General features: G+C 35.3%; 2 protein-coding genes across 11 annotated transcripts; one reads left to right on the top strand and one right to left on the bottom strand.

Moving 5' to 3' along the window:
• The first annotated feature begins 20 nt into the window (after window positions 1-20).
• LOC111425573 (adherens junction protein p120) lies at window positions 21-9,392 on the top strand. 10 transcript variants are annotated; one of them, XM_023059688.2, is made up of 10 exons: window positions 76-344; window positions 3,385-3,471; window positions 3,728-3,781; window positions 4,301-4,366; window positions 4,462-4,503; window positions 4,649-5,469; window positions 5,531-6,286; window positions 6,347-7,230; window positions 7,559-7,660; window positions 8,820-9,392. In XM_023059688.2, the coding sequence occupies exons 3-10, from the start codon at window positions 3,747-3,749 to the stop codon at window positions 8,943-8,945; spliced, it is 2,832 nt and encodes a 943-aa protein (XP_022915456.2). In that variant the 5' UTR covers window positions 76-344; window positions 3,385-3,471; window positions 3,728-3,746; the 3' UTR covers window positions 8,946-9,392. The 10 variants fall into 10 exon arrangements, with proteins under 10 accessions (XP_022915461.2, XP_022915460.2, XP_022915456.2 ...); XM_023059687.2 differs by having other exon boundaries at window positions 76-348; XM_071198611.1 differs by having other exon boundaries at window positions 77-185.
• Window positions 9,393-9,470: 78 nt separating this feature from the next.
• On the bottom strand, window positions 9,471-18,672 carry LOC111425658 (uncharacterized). The gene is made up of 10 exons (XM_023059821.2): window positions 18,417-18,672; window positions 11,996-12,176; window positions 11,632-11,807; window positions 11,396-11,581; window positions 11,239-11,336; window positions 11,012-11,181; window positions 10,798-10,950; window positions 10,595-10,746; window positions 9,971-10,465; window positions 9,471-9,915 (listed from the first exon to the last, which is right to left on the bottom strand). Exons 1-10 carry the CDS (start codon window positions 18,469-18,471, stop codon window positions 9,815-9,817), a joined length of 1,767 nt encoding a protein of 588 aa, XP_022915589.2. The 5' UTR covers window positions 18,472-18,672; the 3' UTR covers window positions 9,471-9,814.
• Window positions 18,673-19,335: the final 663 nt, after the last annotated feature.

Raw genomic sequence — 19,335 nt, 5'->3', positions numbered from 1 at the left:
TATTTCGATCTATGTGCAGTTCCCGGCATGCAACCGTAAGTGGGAGTAATGTCTGCCTTTTCCTATACGCGACCTGCATGTCATCTGTGGAGGTCCTCTTTAATCTGAGGTTTACGGGTACTCGGCGAATGATGTACGCGTTTCGTCATTAACGATGGGGCCTCGTTACGCCCTGATAGAGAAATGTAAGTGAAACGGCCGTTTATTGGCGGCGAACTGGCGGTATTTGTGTGACAATTGTGTCCCGGAGCCTGGTGACGTAGTACTCCATTGTACTTGAAGTTTGTACTCTGGAAAGTTGTGTTCTTTTTCCTATTTTTACCTCGGAGGGGAGCCCCCTAAATGTAGGTACGTTAATCGTTTCGACAAATTGTTTTTCACGTTTTTCCTATTTCTAAAGTTTAAGTGAAACGTTTATCTCCTACACGACATATGCGAGGTAAAAAATCCTCTTTTACTCCGTACTACGACATAGTATGTAAACACATAAGACCCCGCCCCACACGATATTGTCATTTATTAATCAATTCTCGTACGTTATCGATGCTTCTTTTACTTGAAACGACACTTTTTCGGACAGTTTCATTTCTATATTGATAAATCGAAACCGGGAACGCGCCCGTTAGGTCACTTTTTATACATAACCTAAAGAACATCAATTAGTTCACCAACCCCTCAATTTACCACCACTTTTTTTATCAATATTTATTAACAACCTTTTTAACAATATGTGCTTGTGATCGATAAAGGTGTGTATATTAAAATTACATATATAAGAATTAGCCTACTTTTATTTTACTTGTTCTACTTAATATATATAGTTTTCTTATTATGATATATGAGACATTAAACCTTACATAATACAGTTAATTCTGCGTTAATCTTAATTATCAGTTCGTTATTGATTGTAAATCATCTTTTATACTATATATTTTCCAAATAATTATTTACAGCGCTTTTTTATGCAGGGTGCGGCAGCGACTTATAACAACTGTTGATATATATATTTGATGTACTTTATATTTAAGCTAGATTAAGGTTTCTACATTTATTATTTCATAACGCTAGTCGAAAATTATTACATATTTATTTCGTACTACAAAATCCTATATAATTATGACGAATTTAAAAAAAAAATGTTACATTTCTTTGTAGGGATAAATTAATGCAAATATAAGTCCGAAAGAAAAGCTGAAATAAAAATTGGACCAAAAAACATTTTGGATTTTTGAAAAATGGACTCATCACACGAAAGGCGTCTCTCAACTCATCCATGGAAATACCCCTAAGAAAATAACAAGAGGCTACTAACTAAAATGTATAGCCATAAACGACTTCTTCCATTCGTTTCAAGCAAGATAGGCTCAAACTCATATGCAACATACTATACATTGGGATTCACAAAGTTTACCCAACCCAAGTACGAGTCTATCTCACTTGAAATGGACCGAAAAAGTAACCTCGGCCGACTTCGAAGACGTCGGCCGCCCCCAAGTATCACAATCATCAAGACCACAAAGTTCAAAAGTGTTAAAGTCGAATGTATAGCACAAGTTTAGCCATAGACATCTTCTTCCATTCGTTTCAAGCAAGATAGGTTTGAACTCATAGGCAACATACTATACATTAGGATTCACAAATTTTATCCAACCCAAGTACAAGTTTATCTCGTTTGACGTCTTCGAAGTCGGCCTCCCAGAAGTATCACAATCATCAAGACCACAAAGTTCAAAAGTTCTTCTTGGCTTTTGTAAGTAAACCAGAGTCGTCGTGGTCTTGATGATCATGAGACGTGTGGCGGCCGACGTCTTCGAAGTCGGCCGAGGTTACTTCTTCCATTCGTATCTCAACCCTTCCATGGAAATATCCCTAACAAGAAAGAAGAGGCAGTGTTAAACTAGAATGTATAGCACAGGTTTAGCCGTAGACATCTTCTTCCATCCGTTTCAAGCAAGATAACCTCGAACTCACACGCAACACGCTATGCATTAGGATTCACAAAATTTACCCAACCCAAGTACGAGTCTATGTCGCCTGAAATGAATGGAAAAAGTAACCTCGGCCGACTTCGAAGACGTCGGTCGCCCCCTTAGTATCCAGAGTCGAAACCAAAGTCGTCGTGGTCTTAATGATTGTGATACTTGTGGCGGCCGAGGTTACTTCTTCCATTCGTGTCATGCGAAATAGGCTATGCATTAGGTTTTCAAAAATTTTGGTATTCTCGAGGTCTAGCCAATACTCTAAACTGCAAGTAAATGTCTAAACTGGCCAAATTGTAAATTCCTAAAAAACATCTGAAATACACTGGCCAGATTCCAACTAACAATAACAGTCTTAAGAGACGCACGGCTAAACTCGAATATTGGTATATATATCGGGGTTTTACTGTATATTCAATATGGATAATTAAAGGAATGAACATATCTTGTTCTAAATCCACGGAGAATCCAGTAACGGCGCTATCTGAAATTTATGATGATGCGTTAAGTAACTTCTCCTGCCTTTCGATGGTGCAGCTTTAACTCCAAACTTGTTATTCGACCACGTTCACCCTGCGCTTTTATTTCGCAATTTAACGAGTCACATTTTCTACATGTGTCACTTCTAAGTAATAGTTTGAAAGTCATTCTTTAAAGCAATCAAAGTTTTAGGATGTGCTTTCAAGAAGCCTTTCTGGAACAGTTTCCATTTCTAGGAATTTCTCCTTACGTAATACGACGCACCAACGATGTTTTTATTAATTTATTTTCGAATTTTTCAATCAATTTGCTTTCTGCCTCCCGATAGCTGGAGGCCGATTATGTAGAGACTGAATTTCTCCTTTCAGCAAATCCATTTTCTATATCTTTCTAGAATTTGGTAAAATTTAATCTGGAATACACTCTTCCAATCAGATTCTTTGCCTCTATTATAATATATATAACTCAACAAACAAAATGTAAAAATCACAACAAAATTACAACAACGTTAATATTTATTAAGTTAACTGATGTTCAACACGACGTTAACATTGTCGCTTTCTCATTATCAAATCATGTCAACGTTGCATTGTCTTAACTTGGTGCTAATTGAGCCTAATACAACAGGGCCAATAAACTCCAAGAAATATTACGAAATGAGTTGGTTTAAAATGTTAATTAAAAGACGTTTTTGTTTGATAAAGTAATAATTATGCGTAGACATCAAGTTTAATTCAATGAGGTGCTGTGTAAGTTGCTTACGTGCTTTGAAATTCGGATTACACAACTATGCTGCACATAGTTGCCATAATTTATGACGATGTTACTTTTTTGGAATATATTACAGTCTTTGTGTTGTGCTTATTTGTTTAAAATTAATTGAAAGTTTATCGTTATAAATGAATGTTTTTTTTTTAATTTTCAGGATGCAACCAAATGGATAAAGAAATATTAATTAGGAAGTGTTGTACAAGTCGCAAGTTATAAGTTAGGAAATCGCAGATTTACTGAGGTAGGAAACCGTTCGACCGTCATAGGTGACGGTAAAAAATCCCCGTAAACCTAAAGAAAGTTGCAATCTGCCCTTTAGCATCAGTCCGTCACACTACGTTTCATGAATGTCGCCACTGTTCACGTCATTCCGGCCTATAACCACAGCTGTCGCACCGTTCGGAGATAATCTAGGTGTCTGAAGGCGGTGCCTGAATTATCTGCGGACGAATCGGTTCATAATATGCTTATGTATTGTCTGTTTTGCATGTGTACAGGAATATTACATGACATTTCATGATGGCTACTAACCAACTCATGGATTCTTGCTTGTAAGTAGGGTAGAGGTCCGTTTTACTCGAAATATCTTTAGTTAATATTTACCTGACTTGCTATCGACACATGCCGAACGTTACGTTATACCGTTATCAATGAATCAATCAATATTGATACAACGCGATAAGAAGCGCGTTTGGTTCGACCTGTTATAAATAGAAATCTCTATCGAGTTTTAAAGTATTAACAGTTTTAATTTACGAGAAAATATGACCTTATACTGATACGAGGAAAGATGGATACCTCTCGTAACGTTTGGTAAAAATAGCTGTTTTCTATAGTAGCTTTTTGTTATCTTTTGTGACGACGTATTGAGTTTCTGTCGAGTAGACATTTTAACCGCAATTACGGAACAATGAGTCAGTGAACAAAGTGTGTTGACAAGTCACCGTTAAATACCGCATGCCTTTACTAATATTTTCTTTTTTCTACTTTTCTTTCGATTTAGTTCTGTTATAATTCTTAAATACTAACTGCAGAAGCTTTAGCTAAATAATTTTACTTTAAACTGACAGGCTCGTGAACAGAAGGGTCGAACAAAGACAAGAACACAGCATTACTCACACTGAAATTACCTCAAGGTAGGATTTCTGACAATCATTCATATCTCACTCTTATCATTTTTACCGACAAACCGCTCCATCCTACCATCAAATTCATTGTATGTTGTTTTTAGGCGAATTTTGCAAGAAAAATTACCAGATATGCAACATTACAAGTAAGTAATCATTTAGACTCCTTCAATAATCATTTAAAATTTTTAACAACGCAACTTTTGCATTTCGAGCAATGCATTTAATAAATATTTGCAATGCCCGACGCCATTATTTAAAATATTCAAACTACTTTCGATTGTAAAACAGAGGTCCGGATGGCGGTGGCTCAGTAAACGACACGGGCTATCACTTGCACAGCAATGGGCATTCGGAACATTCACCAAACTCAAGCCACATGTCTGTGCACAGCGACGAGCCGTTAGTGCGTACCCACAAGCAACAAACAACTCAACAGGTGACTACCGTCACTAAAGTGGTGCGTGAAATTCAACAAATCGGAGACGGCCAACCGGGCGAGTACGTTCCAGTACCAATCGGGGCTTATCCCCATCCAACACACTCTAGAACCCAATACGTGGACTACATGGAGCAACCAGCTCATCATATGTACTCCCAGTACCATCAGCATCCTCACTACCAAGATTACGAGCATTATCCGGCAGCTTATGGAACGTACATGGGATATCCACCCGGAGCAGATCGTCCACCGACTCCTCCCACTCCTAGCGAACATAGCGGAGCACCTTCTCCGTTACCTCTATCCGCTCAGCCGGGTGGCGCTTATTTGCCTTCCGGCTATGACGAATTAACCGAACATTATCGTGTCACTCCATCGCCCGGTGGACCCATTGTACTTGACCCTTACCAAGATGATTCTGCTGTCGTCTATGGTTACGTTTCACCATCGCCCTATGGCACCGCAGGAAATCACCCGGGACCAACATACGATGCCAGGAATTACGAGGAAGCGCTTAATGGACCCGTTCCGTCAATGAGGTTGTACGACGATGACCTAGAGAAGCAAGTCAGCAAAATGTCTTTACACGGACATCCTGTTGGGCTTCCACATAATAGAACTCATGGTATGGCTTCGCCGGGTAGTGTCGGAGGAGATGAAGATCAAAGAGGTTAGAATTTATTTAATTTTTTTTTAGAAAATTGTCGATCTTTTTAGTAATAATTCTTTAGGTATGCGTTGGCGTGATCCAAATTTAACGGAAGTGATCGGTTTTCTAAACAATCCAAACAACGTAATTAAGGCAAATGCCGCGGCCTATTTACAACATTTATGTTACATGGACGACCCCAATAAGCAAAAAACAAGGGCGCTAGGTGGAATACCTCCTCTTGTTAAACTGCTTAACCACGAAAATTTGGACGTTTATCGTAACGCTTGTGGTGCGTTACGAAATCTTTCATACGGCCGTCAAAACGACGAAAATAAGCGGGCCATTAAGAATGCAAACGGCATCCCCGCTCTAATAAATTTATTGCGGCGGTCAAACGAGGCTGAAATCAAGGAATTAGTTACCGGCGTTATATGGAATATGTCGTCCTGTGAAGATCTCAAGAGATCGATTATTGACGATGGAGTTGGCACTATTGTGTCATATATTATTATGCCACATTCCGGATGGGATACTCAAGGGAATCATGGGGAAACTTGTTGGTCTACCGTTTTTAGAAACGCTTCCGGTGTACTTAGAAACGTTAGCTCAGCCGGGGAATATGCCAGAAAAAAATTAAGGGAATGTGAAGGTCTCATCGATTCTTTGTTATTCGTCGTTCGATGTGCTATCGAAAAGTCCAATATAGGAAATAAAATTGTTGAGAATTGCGTTTGCATTTTGCGCAATTTATCGTATAGGTGCCAGGAAGTTGAAGATCCTAATTATGATAAGAATCCTTTACCTACACAAAGTAGAGTTTCGGCAAATTCAAAAGGTACTTAATTTTTTTTTATGGAAATATATTACTTTAATTTATCATTTTTTGTTTTATTAGGTGAAAATTTGGGTTGCTTTGGTGGAAGTAAAAAGAAAAAAGATTCCCAATCTTCAGAAGTGAAAGAAAGTAACTCTGGAATATCAGGGATAGGTGCAAATAGTGCAGCAGCTCGAGGTGAACCGGTTCGCGGTACTGAGCTTCTTTGGCAACCAGAAGTCGTCCAATCGTACTTAGCTTTGCTTCAAAGCTGTTCAAATCCGGAAACTTTAGAAGCAGCAGCGGGGGCGCTACAAAATTTAGCAGCTTGTTATTGGCAACCGAGCATAGAAATCCGAGCAGCTGTGAGGAAAGAGAAAGGTTTGCCGATTCTCGTCGAACTGTTGAGAATGGAAGTGGATAGGGTCGTTTGCGCGGTGGCCACCGCTTTGAGAAATCTTGCCATTGATCAACGCAATAAAGAATTAATCGGCAAATACGCAATGAGAGACCTCGTTCAAAAATTACCTTCGGGAAATCCACAACACGATCAAGGAACATCTGACGATACGATCGCCGCAGTATTAGCCACATTGAACGAAGTCATTAAGAAAAACGCCGAGTTTTCTCGATCGCTCCTCGAAGCGGGCGGAGTCGAAAGACTCATGACCATAACCAAACAAAGGCAAAAATATACACCTCGAGTGCTAAAATTTGCCGGTCAAGTATTGTTTACTATGTGGCAACACCAGGATTTGAGAGACGTTTATAAAAAACACGGATGGAAAGAACAAGATTTCGTTACCAAGACTGTTGCCGCAAGGAATGCCGGGCCTAACTCACCAAACAACGCCAATTCAACACTTAACAGACCGATGGCTTCTCAAAGCGGCACACGATACGAAGATAGAACAATGAAAAGAAATGCACCACCTACAAGAGGTGTTGCACCAGTTTATCAAAGAGTAAGTACATATTAATATATTAATTTTATGTTGTTTTTTAATGTTATGTAGATAGCTTAAATAAAAAGTTTTATACAAAGAATGATTTTTTACACTTTTTATTATTTATACTAGGTGAGTCATTAATTAATATTAATGTATATATTGAAAATTAAGTGAAACTTCATGACTTACCTCGTATATTTATGTATTTTCTGTTTTTTCTTTTAATGTTCTTCCTTTCTTTTTTATTTTAATAATGATGTGAGTGGTTCTTATTTATTGGAATAGTTTTTTGGTTGGATTTCTGGTTCCAACTTGTGAGTTTTTCTTTCTTGTGTTGTTTTAGAATGAAGACATTCCGATGGCGGATATGGCGTACCCGGAGCCCCAACCGCCTGTCGGGGGCGTCCGGGCTTATCCGCCGGGTCCGGGCACGAATCCGTCAGCTGTAAGTCATTAGCGAAACGAAAGCGCAATCCCCTAACTGAGAGTCAATTCTTTCCCTAATTGATTAAGTGAAGTGTGCGCTGTACGGACCTACTACTAACTTAAAAAAATTAAAAAAAAAAAACGTCGCACCGCAGACTCTTGCTCAATACCTAGCAATATATATACGGCAACATACATTCCTTTCGACCGTTGTTGCATTATGTACTAGCAAAATAACCGTATAATGGCGAAACGGATCAAGTAAAATAAATAGCTAATGAAGGGAAAACGCAGAAATGGCCTCATTTAACAGTATTCACTTTTAGACTGTTATAGTATTTCTCGATGTTCGTTGTACAGACGTAAACGGTGTAGAAGTTTGGATGTAACAAACCCGTGTAATATACCGGGTGGTCTATTACGCATTGCTCAAGGCCCCCCGCTATATAAACTTTGTGTATTATTTTTAGTTTTTAATATAATCATTTTAAGTAAAAAAGGAACAAATTGATTTGTTTAGAGCTGACTTGGGCAACGGGTAATTCACTATCTGCGTATACGATGTAAGTAAAACTAACTAACCCCTGTATCTATTTGTCACGTTCTCTTAATCGAATTGCATTAATTTGCAACTAAACAAATAGCAAATAAACGAAAATAATAGTCATAATGAAATAAATATAAATAAATAAAACGTGACGTAAGAGAACGTTTCAATCCGTTTTTACGATTTTTACTTGTCTGGCCACACCCTTAGTCTTCCGTTACATTGGAGAGGAACCCCCCTTTCCAAGTGTTCGTCGACAATGCCACTAACTATACATCTACATTTCCGCTAAACTAAACTAAAAGAAAGTCGGGAGTGCTTTGAAAGGGGGGAAACTTGATTTAGTGAGACGAGAAGGAATCTGTATCGATAGCCATAGCGTAAAATAAACATTGATACTATATACGAGGTGATAATTGTATAATTAAGGCAGGGGTGGGCAGTGAACGGAAGGCCCTGAAATAGCAAGCAGCAGCGTGTCGTCCCTATAGAGGTAAAGGTAAGGTCGGGTGTGTTTAGCTGCTCAGGGCCTTTGGTTTACTGCGCACGCAGCTGTTTGCCAGCAAACAATTGGCCCTGCCCAGCGGACCAAATTAAACGGGCCCAATTGTGACTGCGGTTTCTGTTATAGCCCGAACCGTTGTACGCGCAGGTGAATATGGAGAAGAAACGTAACCGTCAGTCAAGCCTGAGTAACGCCAATCACCTGGAGGACCCGCAACTAGTAGCTCCCACCGGTAAGGACTCGTGGGTCTAGTCCGACCTACACTTGTTATATATCAATGTTAAAAAGTCGCATGTTCAGATATATAAAAAATGCACTGATTCATATTAAATATGTAATAATATTTAGTTCTTGGTTTACTGTGATGAGCTTTGAAATAAATTTTTGCTGTAAATATTCTTTTCACATCCAAATTCCTCTTTTTTATATATGTAATTTTTATTTTGTAAACAATTTATTATTATTTTTTGTTTTCGAAATACATTTTTTTATTTTAAATAAATTTATTATTATATACTTAAATTATAATCAATATACACGTTTATAAATATATTATAGAAATTGTTTTAATTATACAAAAATATATATATTTCATTTTTTATAGGTATACATATAAAAAAGCGCGTAAAATCATCTAAAATAATTCAAATATACAATAGTCAATTTTAATATTGTTTTTAATAAACCAATTATCATTAATTTCTGTCTATTTTATTACCAAGTTTAACTAACATAATTTTGAACCCAAACAACACCAAAAATAAATAAAACAAAAGATTTTCGTAAGGTATAATTTATTTAATACAAGTAACAAATAAATAATATAAGAAACAGTCTAAAGTAATCTAATAATAGTAATAAAAAGGTATAAAAAGTCGGTTTCTAAGACGGTTCAAGGTAAACGAATTCATTTTGAATGTTCGTTTCGTTTGATTATGTACAAATCGTCAAACCTTCTTAGAATTGGGGAAGTGTAGGAACCATATCAGCGAGCAAGTTAAGTACTGATGGATCATTTTTGCTGTCTGCTTGATATGATGAGATCACACATGAATTTGGACGTTCATAAATAAAATGGCAAGATGCAAATATAAATAGGAATTTAAAATTTCGAAACGGGATCAATAAATTATAATCACAATTGAAAGGGCTAAACTTAATAATACGTTTGTTTTCGATCCTGATGAGGAGCCTGATGGTGAAATATGAGTCGGTTTATCCGCTGAAATTAATTAAAAATTAATTCATAAAAATATTTTAATGATTGATTGGATTACTGTTTGGTTTTGTTGAAGGCCTCATTGTTGAATGTTTGATTTTTGGATGTACAGGTCTTAATGTTGCGTCATCAAAGATTGTAGTCTCGAATTCAGGTTCCACACAAGTTTTCGTTAATTGTTTTTGTTTCGTGAGCTTCATTCCAAGAACCCCCTCCATTTTTCTTTCACAATGAACGCCGGCTTCTCTTATAATGATATAATCTTCATCATCAGTGACTATAGAACCCACAAAACATTCAAACGTCCCAACCGCGACACTATCATGTCGTTTTGTGTAAGTATATAATTGATCGTTTTCCCTCCAATGTCCGAGACAACGATATTCTCTTTCTTCGTACATTTGCGACGTTTTGCAATCGTAAACTTTATAATACATCAAATCCGGCGTTTTGCAATCCGAAGAAAGCGACCCGCAAAACGATCCGCTTTCCGGAATGACCCCGTTGAAAATTCCAGATATGGGACACCGTAAAGTGTTGATGGGCTGCTTTCCTAGAGAGAGGTAATCGAGGTTAACGGAGATTTTCGCACGAGGAACAATGCGCATGAATGATAAAAACTAAAAACTCGATGAATTCTCACGACTCGAAGCAGGTTACATAACGTTTTAATTTAACTTACGTCCTTGAGTTATCCATCCGTCCTGTCCAAAATTGCTCTCATCGCATAAAACTTCATCCCTACGTATACTTGCCTTCAAACCGAATAAAAATTCGAATACGTTATCATCACGTTGTTGCACCCACAAACAACTATAACTTTTTTCGTTTCCACTAAAATCAAAATTAAATAATTACAAATTTTTTTAAAACAAATTTTTTTACCATTGGGCCCGAATATGAACAAAATATCTATTGTTCGCTTCCGCTGCAAGACATCGTAAATCATATTTGACAAAGTTGGCTTGATCCCTATAGACGAAGGTGTTCCGGTCTACAGTGACATGCTCCCATTGGCCTTGCAGCCACTCGGGAAACCTGTCAACGCCAGGAAATGAAACCAGATCAGTTTTTAGGCGTCCGGCTTTATTATCTTTACCTGCACACTTCATTCTCCGTTTCCGCTACCCATGGCGAGTCCTCCTGCGGCGATGGCGTCAGCTCCATCGTCTCGTGACCTCTCGATGCAGTTTCTAAACCACCATCGCACGTACTATCTCTACTTAATGCTAACTTTACTATTCCAGTCTTTTCATTTTTTTCAAATAACTAACAATAATAAATATAATATAATAATATATATATAATAATAAATTTAATACGTACTGCACATCTGTAAGTTGGTTGTTGTCGGCTATCTTCTAAAGCAAGATAGTGTTGCCCATTTTGTCCAATCCACTGACCGATGCAGCTTAGTTTAAAACCTACAAACCAAATAGTAATGCAATAAAAAGCGGACGCGACGATGATTAAAACAAACTACCGTATCCTTCCGGGCAGTTATCGAAGCTAAGACTCATTTCAGACGCCGATGGACACATATTGACGATTGCGTTGTCCGTCATGCATCTGTTAGTAGAATTAATGTTGGGAAAATGATACTTCACCGAATACTTATCATCGATCGGACAAAATTCTTTTTGAGTTGGTCCATATTGATTTTGAGTTTCTAAAAATTTTTATTTTCATACTAAATAAACTTTAACACCTTAAACTTACTAAATAAAATAATTTCTACGACTCCATCTGATTTAGTGGCATCATCTTTTGGACACGACTCAATGGCGTCTTCCTCTTTAACGTAACATTTCGATAAATTCGATGCGCGCACTTGAAGAACATTTCTGGATTTGAGACTGAGATTAAGACAGTTGTTGCATAAATAATCGTCGGTGCTGAAAAATTTTATAATTATTATTTAAAAAAAATGAACGGGAAGGTTCATCCGCGTACAAAGAACCGTTGCTTGCTGTTGTTCGCGTTTACCAACGACTCGGTCTGTTTAGACGTAGAGCGATTGTATACGCAGATTATGAATGTTAAAACCGTAACGTTTAAAAAAATTTCAAAGTTTTTTACGCACCTGGTTGTGAAGATGAAATTATTATCGTATCGTCGGGTACAAGAACCCCATAATGGCGTTCCGGTAAACGATATATTTATTGTACTATATTCTACTGCGTTTCCTGTATTCACACTTTTTTGCATTACGAATTCTCCTACGTATTCTGGAGGAAAAAAGCATACCGCTTCTATACAAATTCCTGAAACAAATAAAATAAACATATTTTAGTTTAGGTGTGGGTTTCAACGTACATAGATAACTGTGGAATTTCCAAAGAGGGCACAGAATAAGAGGATTACAATCTCTTTTAAACGAGGAATACAATGGGCTACATCCGGTTGAGAACGACTGTCAAATATTTACAATGTCGCGTACGGTTTACCTGGCACTTGAATTTTTGATAAGTAAAACTCGAAATTTTTTTCTTTTTCTTCGGCATAAAATAAAATTTCGAAGAAGCAGAAGTCTACGCAAATTGAAAATTATCAGCCAACACGCCACGGCACCGCAGTCTACCGAAACAGCGTAAATTATCATAATTTAGGAGATCGTGCCGTTTAAGTTATTTGTGCCTCACGGCGGGCCGTTTATCCCCAAATTGCCGGCCTGCCATTATAGCACGCGTTGCACACGTGTGTGCATCGAACTACTGCTCTTAATTGTACAAGATGACCTTGACTTCAAAAGTACATCATAACCTTTCTGAACCAATAAGTGAAACTTCGTTATTATTAATATACTCACCGATGCGCAATATATATTTATTACCAGCATTTTCCCACACTATATGTAGGTACTGCCATGGTTCATATTAGAAAGTGAAGTACAAGAAATAATAACCTTTAAAGGTAAATGTTGAATATGTATTTATTTTTATCACTTTGTTAAGCATAACTTACTTAAAATTATTTTCAGAATGAAATTGGATTCCATGAAGTTAAAAAAAAATTAGTTTTTTATCGAGGATGATTTTGAGGTTGATCCAAACAGCATCCGTGGATACAAGATCCACCGCGGTTGAGATGGAATGTATAATTAAATATAAAAAAAGCGTATTGCAGTCGAATGCACCTGTCGTAAAACAAAACCAAGACCCTCGCCGGGATTTTCTTATGTATACCGGCCGTCTGGCGAGAGAGACTAAATTGCTCTCAAGCCGTACTGGAAAGAACCGAAAATAAGAAGAAGAGGACCGAACAGCGGCCATTAAATAGTTAAAAAGGAAACGGCTACTTTGCATAATGCGCAAACTAGAGTTTTTTTCTTAACTCTCGAGATTCATACCGCATCGTTTCTTTACGTACATTTTTGAACAATTTTTTTCAATCTTCGTCGCATTTTGACGATCAAGAGGAATGCGAGGTGATTAGTTCCCTCATTCTCTCTCTTTCTCTTAAGTTTCACTCCGGTTCTACCTGCTTCAGTATTCCGGTAGTCGTGATACAATGGTCGCAGCAAAAGAAAGGAATATAGTATAGTATTGAGGTTTCCAGGTGCCTCTACAGGTGGCAAGCGAGTTGTCGCTACGCAAATACTAGCGTTCTTACGATCTCCAGATCGGTAATTGTTCGCATTCCGCGGATGGATTTTCGATTTTCGATCGCCTGTTTATAGAATCGGAACGTGTGGGATGAAAATTCCTTTTGCTTCAAGGCATTCCAAGACGCCTATCCCTATCCTACCGAGATGATACAACAATAAAGACGCCTACGAAAGACTCGTCCGCAAACTTTTTTTTTTCTTTATAACAATAAATCACATCTAAGAAACACATAAAAGCTATGTTTGATATATTTATTACAAATATATATAGTTTTACTTGTTATTCATTTTGCTAATTATTGTTTGTATCAAAATATTTTATAAATAAAACGTGTTAAGAATTAAACAAGGAACAACCTTTGTAGGCACCATTTTTTAAAATTATCAATTTTTGCATTTCCCTGCGAACAGTATAAAAATGAAATTTAAGATTATTTTCTTAATTATTGTTGGTATTAAAATATTTTTCAAATAAAACTTGTTTAGAATTAAACAAGGAACAACCTTTGTAGGCACCATTTTTTAAAATTATCAATTTTTGCATTTCCCTGTGAACAGTATAGAAACTTAATTCAAGATTATTTTCCTAATTATTGTTTGTATTAAAATATTTTTCAAATAAAACTTGTTTAGAATTAAACAAGGAACAACCTTTGTAGGCACCATTTTTTAAAATTATCAATTTTTGCATTTCCCTGCGAACTGTATAAAAATGAAATTTAAGATTATTTTCCTAATTATTGTTTCTATTAAAATATTTTTCAAATAAAACTTGTTTAGAATTAAACAAGGAACAACCTTTGTAGGCACCATTTTTAAAAATTATCAATTTTTTAATTTCCCTGTGAACAGTATAGAAACTTAATTCAAGATTATTTTCCTAATTATTGTTTGTATCAAAATATTTTTCAAATAAAACTTGTTTAGAATTAAACAAGGAACAACCTTTGTAGGCACCATTTTTTAAAATTATCAATTTTTGCATATCCCTGCGAACAGTATAAAAATGAAATTTAAGATTATTTTCCTAATTATTGTTTCTATCAAAAAATTTTTCAAATAAAACTTGTTTAGAATTAAACAAGGAACAACCTTTGTAGGCACCATTTTTTAAAATTATCAATTTTCTAATTTCCCTGTTAACAGTATAGAAACTTAATTCAAGATTATTTTCCTAATTATTGTTTGTATCAAAATATTTTTCAAATAAAACTTGTTTAGAATTAAACAAGGAACAACCTTTGTAGGCACCATTTTTTAAAATTATCAATTTTTTAATTTCCCTGTGAACAGTATAGAAACTTAATTCAAGATTATTTTCCTAATTATTGTTTGTATCAAAATATTTTTCAAATAAAACTTGTTTAGAATTAAACAAGGAACAACCTTTGTAGGCACCATTTTTAAAAATTATCAATTTTTTAATTTCCCTGTTAACAGTATAGAAACTTAATTCAAGATTATTTTCCTAATTATTGTTTGTATCAAAATATTTTTCAAATAAAACTTGTTTAGAATTAAACAAGGAACAACCTTTGTAGGCACCATTTTTAAAAATTATCAATTTTTTAATTTCCTGTGAACAGTATAGAAACTTAATTCAAGATTATTTTCCTAATTATTGTTTCTATCAAAATATTTTTCAAATAAAACTTGTTTAGAATTAAACAAGGAACAACCTTTGTAGGCACCATTTTTTAAAATTATCAATTTTTGCATTTCCCTGTGAACAGTATAAAAACAAAATTTAAGATTATTTTCCTAATTATTGTTTGTATCAAAATATTTTTCAAATAAAACTTGTTAAGAATTAAACAACGAACAACCTTTGTAGGCACCATTTTTTAAAATTATCAATTTTTGCATTTCCCTGTGAATAGTATAAAAATGAAATTTAAGATTATTTTCCTAATTATTGTTTGTACTAAAATATTTTTCAAATAAAACTTGTTTAGAATTAAACAAGAAACAACCTTTGTAGGCACCATTTTTTAAAATTATCAATTTTTGCATTTCCCTGCGAACAGTATAAAAATGAAATTTAAGATTATTTTCCTAATTTTTGTTTGTATCAAAATATTTTTCAAATAAAACTTGTTTAGAATTACACAAGGAACAACCTTTGTAGGCACCATTTTTTAAAATTATCAATTTTTGCATTTCCCTGTGAACAGTATAGAAACTTAATTCAAGATTATTTTCCTAATTATTGTTTGTATCAAAATATTTTTCAAATAAAACTTGTTTAGAATTAAACAAGGAACAACCTTTGTAGGCACCATTTTTTAAAATTATCAATTTTTGCATTTCCCTGTGAACAGTATAGAAACTTAATTCAAGATTATTTTCCTAGTTATTGTTTGTATAAAAATATTTTTCAAATAAAACTTGTTTAGAATTAAACAAGGAACAACCTTTGTAGGCACCATTTTTTAAAATTATCAATTTTTTAATTTCCCTGTTAACAGTATAGAAACTTAATTCAAGATTATTTTCCTAATTATTGTTTGTATCAAAATATTTTTCAAATAAAACTTGTTTAGAATTAAACAAGGAACAACGTTTGTAGGCACCATTTTTTAAAATTATCAATTTTTGCATTTCCCTGTGAACAGTATAGAAACTTAATTCAAGATTATTTTCCTAATTATTGTTTGTATAAAAATATTTTTCAAATAAAACTTGTTTAGAATTACACAAGGAACAACCTTTGTAGGCACCATTTTTTAAAATTATCAATTTTTGCATTTCCCTGTGAACAGTATAAAAACAAAATTTAAGATTATTTTCCTAATTATTGTTTGTATTCAAATATTTTTCAAATAAAACTTGTTTAGAATTAAACAAGGAACAACCTTTATAGGCACCATTTTTTAAAATTATCAATTTTTGGAACAACTTTCCTTGGCACAATTTTTGAAAATTATTAATTTTTTAATTTCTAAATTCTTTTTAAGACGGTAAAGTGAGGGTTTCTCGTTGTTACGGAACAAAATCCTGTTCCTTCCTCGAGATTCGACACCCGGTATACGATTACACACGCGATATCATGTTACCCATTGTTGAGGACAACAAGAAAAAAAGAAGCCCATACGCAACAGTCGAGAGACGCATCTGCGAGACTACAAAGTAAAGCAAAATTAAAGCATGGAATAATACGATTAGAGACAACGCATCGCTGCTTTTTCCGCAACTATGTATTATAAGCTGCTTGAAATAATTACTCGCATTTCTAATACGCATTTTTTAATATTCCTATATTTTTAATAAGAAAATATCGTATTGTTAAGATTATTGTTGCAAAATTTATGAGACAGGTAGAAGTTAAATTAAGAAAAGCAAACATCCGATCAAGAATCCGTCAAGGTATGGTGCGGAAATTAAGGGTGATGCCGCCTCCAGCAGCGCGTGGAATCGAAGGTGAAGGCGGCACGTCGGAAAACTACGCAATTAGCTCGCGCGCTAACTGTTGCTCTATTCAAATTGGTCAATTATCTCGATTTTTTTCACGCTCATTTTCTAATTATAGCACCGTCGACTTTATAACGGCGAATCTTTGTACATTCAACATACTATATTTATCCGCAATGTGATTAATTTAAATCATATTAATGTGAACGCCACTATGACAATATGACAGTGCTTTTAGAGCGTAAATGTGTTAAAATTGTTTAATATGGGGTTTCCCAAAAACCCCCCAGGTGTGTTAATTATTGTTTTGCTCGCTTGGTTACGCGGAAGAAATTAACATAATTATCAAAATCGTATTATAAATATGTATATATAATTGAAAATTTATGACGATAATTTGTGATCTAATTAGAATTAGATAAAAATTCAACGACAGGAAAGAATTTTAATGATGCAACCCGCGCTTCCTGTTGGAGATGAGCTCATTAAGAAAACTGGAAGTGGTCATTTCCACCGGTGTCTTCTTTCTGTGTTTCTTTAGAAGAAACGATCTGCCAATTGCTTGCGCATCTCTGCGTCTAAATATACGATACGCAGATGTCCTGCTCAATACCAGTTTGCCCGGGAAGGTGTGGTTAATTTATTTTCTTTTACCCGACGTCGGCTTCACCATCCTATTTATATAAAGTAAAAAAAGAAGATGCTTCGTCTCGTATACTTTTAGTGCCCCTAAATAACGAATATTAAGGTCACATTCCAAGGGATACATTGTAGACTAAGAGTTACACACCTACCTTAAAATATGCCGGAGCTATATTTTTCGCTGAATTCATTTAAAATTTAAATTTTATCTAGGTGACAACAATGCCGCTAACGTAAACTAACATAAACTAGATTTCTTTTTCTTATTTGTACGAAACTGTTCGTGGAAACAATTTGTAGTAATTACCGACCTCTTTTCATAGATCTAAATCATCGTTTTTTCGTTTAACGGTCGCCCAGGTAAACGTACTTCATTGTCCGGAAGCGGCGAGCGTGAATTATAGAAAGGAATTCTTTAAATTAAAATTTAACCATTAGTTCGAGTGAATATCATCAAATGAGTCATTTGATGGATCCACGTCGAAGATGTATTTCTTGGAAGATGTTGTTTACCACAAATCGATGACGATTATTCTTTGAACCCAAAGATATCTTCTGCCAACAAAAGATTAGCTAATTGAAGAATATAATAATTTTTGATGACACTTCTTAAACAAACGTGATATAACTGAGAATATAAAACTCTTTCACAGAATTTAAAATACGTGTACAAATTTTTATGACGATTTCATTCGTTTCTTCATCATACTGATTTTATGCAATCATTTTTTTTGTAATGAATATAACGTGAGATTTTAATTAAGGTGTGAATTATTAATTACATAAAGAAGCTTTTGGTAGTTAATAATTGATAAGAAGTTTGCAGGTTGAAACATGTACTGACCTTGCAAGAAGAAAATAAATACGGTGGCGATTCCATAGAAACCAGCAAGTTCCATTGTAGTTAAACTATGTGCCACCGTCTGTTTTGCAAAACTCAACACGGCACCGTCACTGTCAGCGAGAAACGCGCTGGAATTCTGGTTCTTTTGGCATTCTAACTGAAAACCGGCGTTGTGGTCACGATGGAATCTGGTTCCAACAGGTACGTCCGCGAGTCAACTCAGCCGACCGCTGAATGAGAAGGACGAGGGTCTTTATGAATGAATGAGAAAACAACTCTTGGGCAGCCTCGACTGAACATGGTGCGCATGAGCACTTAGCTCTCAGCGCACGGTCAGAATTTCTCTCGGGAGGCGCGCCTGTTTCCGCTTTTCTATCCGTGGCAGATTGTTGTTGTTCTTGCGATTAACAGTACGGTGTACTTGGAATTCGCAAAACAGCTGACACTCGCGTTCCGCGCGATGTTCCACGATTGTGGCTAATTGCTGCTCTTGTTCTACCAACTTCCGTGCCGCTGGACGAAGACTTTAAATGCGGAACTAAGAAATTTTCCTTATGAAAAAACTAAAGAACTTCCTTTTTCGATAGAATCTTTTTACATTCATCTCTTTGATACAACAACCTAGATTTATTACTTTTACCATCACCCACTGACAACTAGAGTTTAATTCCCAGAACGGTTATATCTTTACATCAATTAAAACAGGATTATTAACCTTCGTGATCCCGGTAGAACATTTACGGTGAATTCAACATCCATGATCCTTTCTAATTTCAATAAATTCCCATTATAATTATTTCATATAAAACAGGTCCACTCAGAAAGAAATATGATTATCAATGAAGATTATCAAGTTGGCACCAAAAAAGAAACTTTGAACTGAAGAAACCTCGACGACTTGGTTTACTTACAAAAGCCA

This window comes from Onthophagus taurus, chromosome 8 (genome assembly GCF_036711975.1).
Source record: "Onthophagus taurus isolate NC chromosome 8, IU_Otau_3.0, whole genome shotgun sequence".
NCBI classification, from domain to species: domain Eukaryota; kingdom Metazoa; phylum Arthropoda; class Insecta; order Coleoptera; family Scarabaeidae; genus Onthophagus; species Onthophagus taurus.
This window is presented reverse-complemented; position numbering and strand designations above follow the sequence as displayed.